The sequence below is a fragment of the Galleria mellonella genome, unplaced genomic scaffold, assembly GCF_026898425.1.
Source record: "Galleria mellonella isolate WM207_F2 unplaced genomic scaffold, CSIRO_AGI_GalMel_v1 utg65, whole genome shotgun sequence".
Classification (NCBI taxonomy): domain Eukaryota; kingdom Metazoa; phylum Arthropoda; class Insecta; order Lepidoptera; family Pyralidae; genus Galleria; species Galleria mellonella.
The window spans coordinates 1,100,710-1,113,385 of NW_026442138.1; the positions used below are offsets into that span (position 1 = coordinate 1,100,710).

A 12,676-nucleotide genomic window follows, 5' to 3' on the forward strand; every position below is an offset into this window, starting at 1 on the left:
TGTTTTTGTTCTAAAATGTATCCCAACAAACTCCTTCAAATACCAGTGACCAATATAATCTATACTTATAATAAACCTATAGAGAGGTCAATTCTATACATGAAATATATTTCCAAAATAACTATCAGCGGGTGATTAGTGATCGATACTGATACCAAAAATACAATCAGTAAAATTTTTGTCTGTCTGTCTGTATATTCATTATAGAAACAAAAATTACTAGACGGATTTTAACGAAACTTGGTACAATTATTCTTCATACTCCTGGGCAGGTTATAGTATAATTTTCATCACGCTACGATCAATAGGAGCAGAGCAGTGAAGGGAAATGTTAAAAATGTCCACCCGTGCGATGCCAAGACGGGCCGCTAGTCTTAAATAAGTACTTTGATTGTATTTTCCGGACAAGATTTGTAAAGTCGATAAACAAAACTATCACACACAAATAATATTCAAATCCTTAGTCGCTTTATGACCGATTTACATTCTCTTAGTCATTAGGAAAGTATATCAGTAGAACAATGTAAACGGTTGCTTTTAATGATCAATACGCAAGCAAGCAAGCGTGTAAGTTCTCATAAAATACTCACATTTGAATGCTACTAAACACTATCCTAAAATCCTAAGATAATGTAAACCGGACTTTACTATAGTAATCAAATATTTACAAATACCCTCCATCCGATCACTTCACTTGCTAAGTGTAGTTTTCTTTTTAGTCACATATCACTTGAATCCACTAATTTCACTAAAATTGTTACTGGCCTAGCTGTAGCGCCCAGCGTTGCCTCACCACGGACAATTTTCTTGGAGAAGCTCCTTATGTACTCATTAAAAACAAATTAAAAATTCGAATTTGAATGTTTATAAACAGAAAAAAAATATGCTCACGACTATATTTCCTAATGGGATAGTCAGAGGCATTCATTGACAAATATTCATAAAATGAATATACGAATGACAATTAATAATGAAGTAATTTTGATAAATATTGAAAGGTATATATATATATATATATATATGTGTGTATATATATATATATATATATATATATATATATATATATATATATATATATATATATATATATATATATATATATATATACATACAGAATAAACTTTATTTAAATTGAACTTAGTTATTTATTAATATCATAACTAAAATAATAAATTAATAGTCGATATTTGGTCTGAGATTTATGTCTCGGACTTCAATACTAATACATACTACCAAATTTGAGGTATCAATGATACTTCTTGAAGCATAATAATAATAAGTAAAAAAAGCAAAAACACAAACATTATGCACTTACGTGAGATAAAAAAACGCATTACTGAAATGAACATTAATAAATAAATGAGAATGAAAAAAAAAAAATAAAGAGGAAAAATAATTTTCGTCGATGGAAACACTAAATCAATATTGCCATAAATTGTAAAGTTTTATTTCTTAATCATAAAAAAGTCTAATAGACTATTATACTGTTTTTTTTTTCTTTGAGGTAAATTTGTATCTATAAATATAGCGGCAACACACGCCAACTATAAAAATGTTGCCAGATGTCACAGAGAAAAAAATTACTCATTGCGAAAATTTTAAATTAATCAAAGTACATCTCCTCCTTGAACATTGTCTCGTGATAAAGCTGTGGGAACTTCTACCAGGCCCTGCCCTGTAGAGGCAGATAGCCCGAGCATTGCTGTTGGTACGCCGTGGGTTGCCGGTACGAGGACACTAGGGGGTTGCTGCACGCGGCCTGCGAGGGTTGGGGCGCGGAGTATCCCGATGTGGGAGTAGCGCAGTGGCTGTGCGCTGGTGACGAGGACTCCCCAGATCCACACGGTTTCCCATCCTTCACCAGGACGGGCACTGCCACTCGCCGGGGCGATGATGAGGACTGTGGGATGATGAAAATGTTAATACTTTGTTTTTCTTTTTTTATATTGTATTTTTTATTACATTACAGTCTAGTGTAATTATTATTAACTGTGACAGCTCTTGGTTGGGCAATGCTTGACTGCGATTTAGTAATCCTGAAATTGAATCTCTGTTCAATCCATAACTTGCTGCATACTTCGAAATGGGCACGCCAAGCAGTTGTCCGATATGCCATGTCAAAGGCCTTCGTGTATAACGAAGAGGGTCTAGAAACTCATGATACCAGAGGGCGTCATAGTAGTAATATTAGGTATAAGAATCTGAATCCTATTTTCATTGTAAATATGAAACGTGAAAATAATAATAACAAATGTATTTATTTAAACAATTACAGCTTATTAGTTAGTAACAAGATGTTTATTAACAAACTAATACAAGTACCTACTTGGTAAAGATTTTTGGATATTTGTTACACAGCAATGTCCTGAATGAACATATAACATACGATTTCTTTTAATCTTATACTTTTAATCTAATTCACACCACGAAATATAGCTTGTTAATCTATAAATTTTATATAAATAAATATACATCTTTACAAATGGGAAATAAAAATTAAAAACATTTTTTCTTCAAAAAAAAAAAAAACTCTTTAGAAATATACAACAAATTACATTCAGTGAATTAATTACATTTACAATTGACATTTAATATTAGTGAGATAAGGTATTAGCCGTTATAATCAGAGTTATATTACTGCCGTGAACAATAAAGTCATTACGCTTCCAGGGAGTAAAGCTCAATCGACGCCCACCACTAACAATCGGAAGTCGCAGCCCCCGCACGTTCCTGCAAATTGAGGCAATCATAGGCTGGCAACACGCGCCTCATTAGGGCTGTCTCCCCGGCTCCAGCTATGCTAACCCCACATCTGTTTCATATAATTACGTTATAAACCTTGCGAGTTTTTGGGAAGTACTTGTAATATTTGAATTGTATCTAATATTTTTAGAAAAAAAAAAATTATAAAGATATCAGCTACATTTATGTGTACTTTATGTTTCAGAAAGAATTGTTTCCCGTTACACAGCTAACGATTTTCGAAGAGACTTAATAATAATAATCAAAATAATTTAGAATTATTGTGTGTCTATACAGTAAAAAAAAGTACCTTACTGAACCAAATTGGAAGTGGTTTTCATAGATTTGTTCGTAAAAGTAGAATTGATGTAAATTTTATCTTGATACCATCAAGAAATGGTTTATGTAATTGGTTTTCCAATTTAATAAATCATATGACTAGTAATCCGACCTGGTTTCACGCGAGTAGATAGAAATATCGAAAATAATATATAGCTTATATTAATCGCTGACAAAATAGGTGTCTAAAAAGGAAAGAATTTTTAAAAACATTTAAATATTTTCTGAGTGTATCCATTCCATATCCATTACAAATTAATGATGAAATCTTTTGTCTGCATAATGTTAGTATAGATACTAGTAATGTATTATATTATTTGTAATATAGATTAAATTATAAGTTTATAAAATAATATATATCTAGAATTAGTAGTAAAATAAATACATCTCAGAGTGGACAACCTAAATATTTTTTAAAAACTTTTATTTAAGTTTACGTAATGCCTAATGGTGTTTAATAATTCTATCACACAAACCTTACGTCATTGGCAATTCGTAATACAAAATAAATTAAATTTCCCTTCTAAATGAAGTCAAGAAAATAATACTTAATTTGATAACCCTAGCAGAAAAAAAACTAGTCGCTATGGGGTTGCCAGCTACCGGTTGACTTACTACCAGTGCGGGCCCCGTATACCTACCCCGTAGCTCGACGGGAGATTCTCTTATGGCCAAGTTTGGTGCTCGACAATCGAGGGGAATCGCTGCGTCGTTGATTTTATCGCTTACTTCTTTAACATGCATTATTCATTAGTTAAATCGAATATTAAAATTGTGCTTGTTCATAAAATTACGCTTTAATATAGAAACAAAATGGTCACAATTCATTAAAAAAAGAAATAATTCGTAATAAATAAAGTAAAATTAATTTATTATTACACTACAATAAATCAAAGAGCATATTCAGAAATAGACTAAGAGAGGTCGAGGGATGGGTAACAGCGTTCCTTTTAAAATACCTCTAAAGCCTAACTGTGGTTGCTAATTCGCCTGCCAAGCATGGCAACTACTGGCAAAACCCCCCAAGGGGGGAGGCTTATGTTCAGCAGTGGGATACAGAGGAATAACACCTGAGTCCTCAGGAATGGCAACGCATGGGGGGTATCATGGGCGAAACAGTATACTCTATTTAGGAAATTCTACACTATTCTATACGCAAATGCAGTAAGTTGGTATTAATAATAACTAGCTATGTACCGTGGTTTCGTCCGCATTAATAAGTAAATAAAGTGTCCTATGTGCTAAGCTAGGACATAGACTATCTGTGTACTAAATTTTAATTAAATCCGTTCAGTAGGTTATTTATACAGCTTAGAATGGCAAACAAGCTGACAGCCCACCTGATGGAAAGTGGTAACCGTCGTCTATAGACATGAGTAGTGCCATGGACATAACAGGGTATACTGTTTCGTCCATGATACCTCCCATACGTTGCCATTCCTGAAAACAGGCATAGTTTATGAAGAATGGTATCTAAATAATCCACTTGTATTTCAACAAATATTCCTAATACACAGCGGAATCTATGCATGATATATATTAAAGGTTACAATTTTTTTTTTCAATTTTTCGTACCTGATTGTGTTGGTTTTGTTCCGCCATCGCCTTTTCCTTCGCTTGCCGTTTACATTTGTAGCGATGATTTTGAAACCATATTTTAACCTGCGACAAAAAAGAAATGTTAAAAAATGGAAGTGAAATAGATTACTAATATAATAAAATTGTAACTTGACAATGACTGTATAATTGTCACATATTTTTCACCATATCTGCCCTTCATACGCTTTTTGCTTTCACCTAATGGTTAGCTGGTGGGGGGAAAGGGATTGTTAGTAATGAAAACTGAGAATCCCATTGCTAGCAATATATCCAACCAGGTTGACATCCTCGCGGTTCCCCCTGGAAACTATCATGGTTAATTCCTGATGAATTCATCATGATGGGCTAACTGGCCTGTTTTCATTCTCATCTATCACCCTTCACTGGTGCTCCACCAGCGTATTCCGTTAGCGCAGGCGGGGTTACCATACCATTTTCACCCATAAAAAAAAATTGTTAGCTGGTAGAAAATGCCATATGGCATTAAGGTCGCCATTTGTATAAAGTTTTATTGTACAATAAAAAATTAATAAAATAAAATAATGACTGTATAAAGGAGATATGTAGGAAAAATTAATAAGAAGAGTCTTAATAATGTATGTATGTAACTATGGCGGGCCATATGGTCCCGCCATAGTTGACATGTTGTCTGGCATAAAATAGGCCAGCCCTTCCTTTTCACTAGACGTTATAAAAGGCGACTAAGAGAACTTAATGACAGAGGAATCGGCAGCAGCGTTTTAAAACACCACTAAAAGTCTGGCTGCGATTGCCAACCCGCCAGCGAAGCGTGGCAACTACCGGTAAGACTTCCCTTATGGGGGAAGCTTATTTTCATAAGTAGACAGTAAACGGATGATATGGCCACAACTAATAAGAAAATAAGAAGGCAGTATAATTTTTTTTTTAAATTTTATCTGTCTCTCTGCATTTTTGTACCAATATCACGCATAAAACTACTACACAAAATTGAATTTGGTTTTCCCGGTTTTTTTTTTAATGGATGATAATGGAATGGTAACCCCACCCGCGCTATCGGTATACACCGGCGGGCACCAGTGAGGGATAATAGGTGAGAATGAAGTAGGTCAGTTAGCCCATCGTGACGAATTCAACAAGAATTGTTCACGATGGTTTCCAGGAGGAACCACGTGGAGGTCAACCTAATAGGGCATATTGCTAGCAATGGGGCTGTCAAACACCATTGCTAACAATCCCATTCTCCCCTAATTTTCCCGGTTATACTCTTGTAGGTGTAACTAAAAAAAAAACAGTGTGTACGTTTCACCTTGATACGACATCTAGTAGTGATGTATTTCATTTATTTTTCTACTTTTAAAATCCACGAGTACGAAGTACACATAGTAACCAAATAGCTAGTACAAAATATGAGAACGCTTCTTTAGTGCAGTAAGTTGGTACCAACATTCAGATATAAATGAAATATGGTAGTCTCTCCACTTCACGCGATGCAAACAAGTGGAGAGATTCTTTAACGATCTATGGCTTCTAAGAAATAACTCACAATGATGAGACAATTTGCAGCCAAGATAAAAATGTTTTCAATTTGACTGTATTTTTTTTGTGTTTGTTACGGTGATATCTTCACACCAATTAAGTGATTTAATTCTGTACCGCTCCAGATGGTTCATTTTCGTAAGACAAGATTTAGCGCACTACCGAGACTTTCCTATACTAATTTTTATAACTAATATTTTATAACTATATAATTATAACATTTATTTTCTACTTTATATTTTATTAAGATTTTATATATTTTTCGATTATATTTCACAAGGCAATTTCAATTGTGATGAAATTAGTGTAGGACAACTTAAGCGAGGATCGAAGAACGATGTCAATTAAAACAGTATAAATTGTTTTAATGGAATACCTGTTGATGAACCTATACATAGTGTATGTTGTTCAACATACATGGTACATACTCGTATATAACATCCATACATAATTTGCATGTCTAGTGTAAGTATTTTTCATACATAACCTGAACTAATTCTCTTAATACTGAAAATGTTGCTTGTTACTTTAACATTTTCAATATTAAGAGTGAACTGAAAATGTTGCTTGTTGTTTGTTAGCAAAACAAAATATCTTTGCTACGAAATTATCTAGAGGCTTGGTACTTTGTTAATATTCATGTATCTATCACGTTGTTGCAGAGACAGGCATACTTTCATGAGACAGCTAGTAACGTGACTTGACGGAATTAATCCCCATCCGAAACAGCGAGACGAGTCAACAACTTCCCGCGACGTTACCCGCGCCTGACCTCCCTGAAATTAGCGCTGCGGCACAGTCAACACTCCACCTTAATGACGAAAGAATAAACACTGTATATGCGATGTTTGCTCCACGAAGCGGGCAGCCTTTGTCTACGCACGCTCGGAACGCAGCAAAATATACTCTTTATTTATTATTTATACATCGAGAGTGATTCCTCCGTGTTTATTCTTTGAAATGGATGTGTGCCTCACCCCAAGTATGGTTTCTCGAACCGTTCCGTTATGAAAATGCTCAACTCGCCATTTTGTCGATGTCTCGTCTCAATACAAAGTTTTGAGATCCGTTATAAAAACAAGGTAGAATCGTTACATGGCTACTACGGACGCGTTGTAGTGCCCACTTGGCGACTGAGCTCGAGAGCTTATTGGAGGTCTTATTTGTTATTTTTTTTTTGTTTACACTGTAGGTGTAGACGTACTCATTCGCGCTATGGGAACGTTGGAAATGTTGGCAGCAGTGACGCGCGCTTTTGTCCGGCTGCGTTCAGGAATGATGCTCGCTAGATTATTTATGGAGTAGATGAGAGTTAATGAACGGGACCCGTTGGCGGGCGTCGTTTATTGCACTCCCGACGAGGCTCGGACGCCCTCGTGTCGAGTACTTTCTTTTCAATCTCCTTGTGCATAATGCTCGGTGTTTCCTTGCACGCACTCTCCGCTAGAGAGCACCATTCACTTATTTGTTTTGCATCTAAACGACTGTTGTATCTTGGCGTCAAGCGACGAGACATTTTGGATGATAGTTAAGAGTCCACTGTATGTACATGTTTAAGAATTTTACACCCACTTCGCTACCGTGCGTTTGTTTTTCTAAAACCACTTAAATACTTAGAAGTACCTACCTATGTACATAATTAGAAAAGAAAGGGAAAGTCGTTTCCTTTTCTTTCATTCAATATTTTTCATGTTAGCTCGAAAGAAATTAATAAGGACCAGCAGCTGTTACCAATCATAGTTTTTTTAAGCAAGTTTAATATGGTGGTTACAAATTCATAAAATACGAGTATCACAGCCACTGGGCAATTAGTAATTCTCTTTTTGTTATTAAAGATTTTTTATCTATATATAATTAGAACAATAAGCATTTCTTACAAAAAATAAAAACATCTAAGTCCAGCGTTTACTTTTTAAATTAAACTCTTTAAGAAATCCTTAAGATTCTTGATCTATGGAAACAATACTATATATTTTTCCACCAAGGTATAATAATATTATGACGTAAACTGCTATTTTAAAACAATTTCTTTACAAGCAATATTATGTCATATTATTCAACAATCAAACAGTATACATCTGTTAAATTAACTCAACATGAATAATAACCGTTTAGTAAATTACGAATTTATATAGAAAAAAAATATTATAATTATTATATGCCTTTTTAAAATAACCACAAATTTTAAAATTGTTTAAAGTTTTTACCAAATTATGGCCACCCAGTCGGCTGTCATCTTGACAATACAAGTCAATTTTGGCGCCAATATCTCTTGACAGATATGAAACTTTTATTAAAATTCGACCTACGAGATACGGCATTGAGTTCAAAATCTAATCAACACCACGCCGCAATTGAGTCCGGCTCGTTATACCTCTACGCATGCGCGTAGGTGTTCCGTTCCTGCGAACGATGACTTGCAATTCAGTTGGACACAATTATTATAAATAAAGATTGCTCTCTTATTTGTTTAGCTCTTCATTTGGTACAGTGATTTTTTCCAGCGATGAGTCTACAATTTAATTCTGATATTTTCAAACTTATTTACTGACGTAACCAGATATTGACACATGTCATTGAAACAATGGCGGTTAATTGTTTCGAAGGCGATTCAAACAGAAAACCGAATAATGTATTTTATAATAACTAAGTACGTAATTATTGCCTTAATTTATACATTCTTGTAGAAATATAGAAAGAGATAGATATGCAATATTTTTACATACGATAAAAAAATTAAGAATAGACGGTGTTCATTCAACAAACGTCTACTAAATAGTTTGTCTTTTTATCATACTTCTCATTTTTATTACTATTTCATCCGTTAACTGTCCACTGCTGGACATAGGCCTCCCCCATTAAAGAAGTTTTGCTAGTAGTTGCCACGCTTGGCAGGCGGGTTGGCAGACACAGTCGGGCTTTGGTGACGTTTCAAGAGTTGGCCATTAAGTTAAGTCCTTAGTCGCTTTTTATGACACCCACAGAAAAGGAAGAAGATTTTACAAATCAGTTTAGAACTAACGGGATTTATGAGGGAATATAAAAAATACAACCAAACTGAGAATTTCCTTCTTCTTGAAGTCTGTTGAATAAATAGCTTTTTCAGTAAACATTAGCATTTTTTAGTTTAAAATTGCTGTTGCAAAACTGCTGTTGAGACTGATATGTAAAAAGTTCAGTTTATATATCTAATATTCTGTCCGTTCATACATATAAAAGACACAAAATAAACATTCATTAAAGAATTCTCAACTACCCACCGTGTCACTGATTTGTCAGTCGCTATGCGTTCCAACAATAGTTGATTGTCGCACTTTATTATACAGAAATATTGTATTCAATCGCGCACTGAGTAAACACACGCTCGGCTCTCTGACAGCCGATCAATACCCTTCATTTATTTAGTAACTTATAAAAATATCACGCGGGACCAGCAAAAAATATCACAAGTAAATGGTTAAATATTCCAAGCAAATTGCCACAGCATTTTAAACTTTATAATTGAGCAAAGAAAACAAATTTAACGGATTAACATTTTGTGACGAGCGCAAAATTTGTGTTGCCAGTGTAAAATTGTATGTGGCCAGTACGTGAATGAATGCGACGAATAAAATATTTTAGAATTTTTAATTGCGGTGATATCTGATGTTATTACAGCTGATAGCAAAGTTTTTGCTTTGACTACTGATCACAGCTTCACAGGACAAATGTCAAGAGACAATTTACAACCAACAATACTCAATTTAATCTACTCGTCTATGCTGTTCTTTCGATTTGTAACATTTATCTAGTTTTATAATCTATAAAAATAAAAGCGGGCTTTCATTTATAAGTTTCATTGTGTCACGTTCTTAAATGCACTATTCATTAGGGTTATATATATTATACATGCTTGTATATTATGTCTTATTAGTTAAAAGTACTAGGACTTCTTAAAAGTAAATGTTCTTAAAAATAGTTGCCACGTTTGGCTGGCGGATTGACAACCACAGTTAGACTTTGAAAATCTTTTAAGAGAGTCGGTGCTGTCCATTCCTCGCCCTCCTTTAGTCGTGTTTTACGACATCCACTGTAAAGGAAGTGGCGGTCTGTTCTATGCCGGGACCACGCGGTAATTATAAGTTAATTTATATTTATTATAATTATAAATAGAAAACAGTTTATTCTAATAATCTTATGATTACCTCTGTCCCATTCGTGTTTCTACCTGAAGCAGTTGTGTTTGCATGGCTGTGTTTCGGTTTGAAGGGTGGGATATGGCAATAAATTTACAGGGTACAGAGGAATAACACCTGAGTCCTCAGGAATAGCACAACACGTGGGGGGTATCATGGGCGAAACAGTATACTCTGTTATGTCCATGGTACTGCTCATGTCTATAGGCGACGGTTACCACTTTCCATGAGGTGGGCCGTCAGCTTGTTTGCCATTCTAAGTTGTATAAAAAAAAAAACGATTAACCAAATTTAAATAAGAGGTAATCTTATTTAAATTTAGCTACAATTTAATAAGTTGATAATTGAATAAATATAGCTAATTACATGCTCGAATTGTGGAGCTTAGCTTATGATAGTATGTAACAGTTAAATATTACAAGTATACCTACCGCCATTACGTCCGCCCACACGTTCACTGATATAACACAACCCCTGCCCGTCAACCGTGTAACTCGCTAATATTGACTTGGCAATTCATAAGTTAATATTTATTTAATAACTATACTTTAAAATGTATTTAAGGAGAGTAAACATTTATTTCACTAACTAATACTTTAATTAACTTTTGTATATTAAATATCTTATGAAAGAAAGAAGAAAGAAAGTAAACTTAGATTTAAGCATTTTTGAAGTCTTTTTTTCGTTATGTGTATTATGTGCTACCCTTTCCTTTCCTGTGGGTGTCGTAAGAGGCGACTAAGGGAGGGCGAAAAGTGGACAGCAGCATACCTCTTAAAACATCTCTAAAAGCCTAAATGCGGTTGCCAATCCGTTTGCCAAATGTGCCAACCACTGGCAAAACCCCAACAATATGTATTCAAACAAAATGATTAATTCTATACTTATAATAAATGTGTATAGAGGTCAATTCTATACATGAAATATATTTCCAAAATAACTATCAGGGAGTGATTAGTGATCGATACTGATGCCAAAAATGCAATCAGTAAAATTTTTGTCTGTCTGTATGTTCGTTATAGAAACAAAAACTACTTGACGGATTTTAACGAAACTTGGTATAATTATTCTTCATACTCCTGGGCTATAGTATATTTTTTCTTCTTCTCATTACGCTACGATCAATAGGAGCAGAGCAGTGAAGGGAAATGTTGAGAAAACGGGAGAAGTTGCTCCATTTTTAAGCTTCCGTCGCGTGTGCAGCCTTAATGGCCACTTTTTAAAATGTAAATAGACTTAGTGATGTATGACTGATAGACTTAGTAATGTATCATTTATCATTATTTATTAACTTTATTTGGAGCAATTAAAATCTCTTTTAAAGTAAGATTTATTTAACTTTTATTTAATAGCTTAAAAGCTTTATCATGCTCTTCTAACGGCTTTAATTTATTGAATTATATTTGTAGGTAGGTAGATTTGACATATCATAAGAACCTGTAATAGACCTACATGAATAAAGATATTTTGAATTTCAATATTGGAATTTATAAAAAAATCCTTTGAGCATAATAAAAATCTACAATATTTTCCTATACGATTTAATTTAGTGAACCAACTTTGTCGTATTCCTAGTTTTTTTTTTTTTTTTTTAATAAACGAATATATTTATTATTTATCAGTATCAACCTCAAGGTAAATGGTCAGCGACCACTCCTCAGTGATATTTCTAGACATTTCACGAAATTATCCACATTTAGCTACATAAAAAAATTACGCGACGAACGTACAACCTCTTTTTTAGAAGTCGATTAATAATTCTCCTCCGCAAATATTGCAATATATCAGTGATGCACTTATTAGAAGCACAAACGGGCTCGCAGCGCACAACACTGCCAGTACCTGCTTTAAAAGGGCCCGTGTCAGGTGCATTATCCTCTCAGATATTACTAATCCCTGCGCACAATGAACAACAACAAAAACTCCCCCATTCATAAGAATTTAATCTCTTAAGAATTGCTTACTTATTATTATAGAAATAGGAGCAAAAATCAAGCCAGAAACCCGCGGTTAAATCTTACTTCTTCGCGGTTATTACACAAAACGTAGTTGAAATTTTTTTTTTATGTATAATTTGTTTTGTCAGATTGGTACAACTGAATAGACGTATTCGCATTGTGGCCAATGATACCATAAACAATTTTTACTTTTTATTAGGGAAATAAGGCAGATGATTTCATTTCGGCCAGCCTTTGACAAGAAGTGTATTGATCTCACGGAGATTAGGAGATTAGAAAAAAGTGAAGTGGACTTATTGGGAAATTATAACGCTATTGAGAAAGCCGACGGAAGCTCGTCCGATA

The 12,676-nt window shown here is 34.2% G+C and overlaps 1 protein-coding gene across 2 annotated transcripts in view; it reads right to left on the reverse strand.

The window, feature by feature from the left end:
- Positions 1–1,108: 1,108 nt before the first annotated feature.
- The window catches only part of LOC116413457 (homeobox protein Nkx-2.4-like), a 53,866-nt gene continuing 42,298 nt past the window's right edge, over positions 1,109–12,676 (reverse strand). The window contains exons 5-6 of one of the 2 annotated variants that reach the window (XM_052900525.1): positions 4,657–4,743; positions 1,109–1,900 (exon numbers count right to left, since the gene is read on the reverse strand). In XM_052900525.1, the coding sequence (XP_052756485.1) occupies positions 1,661–1,900; positions 4,657–4,743 (327 nt within the window). In that variant the 3' untranslated portion in view covers positions 1,109–1,660. The remainder of the gene's footprint in view (positions 1,901–4,656; positions 4,744–12,676) is intronic. The other variant, XM_052900524.1, reaches the window with a different exon arrangement.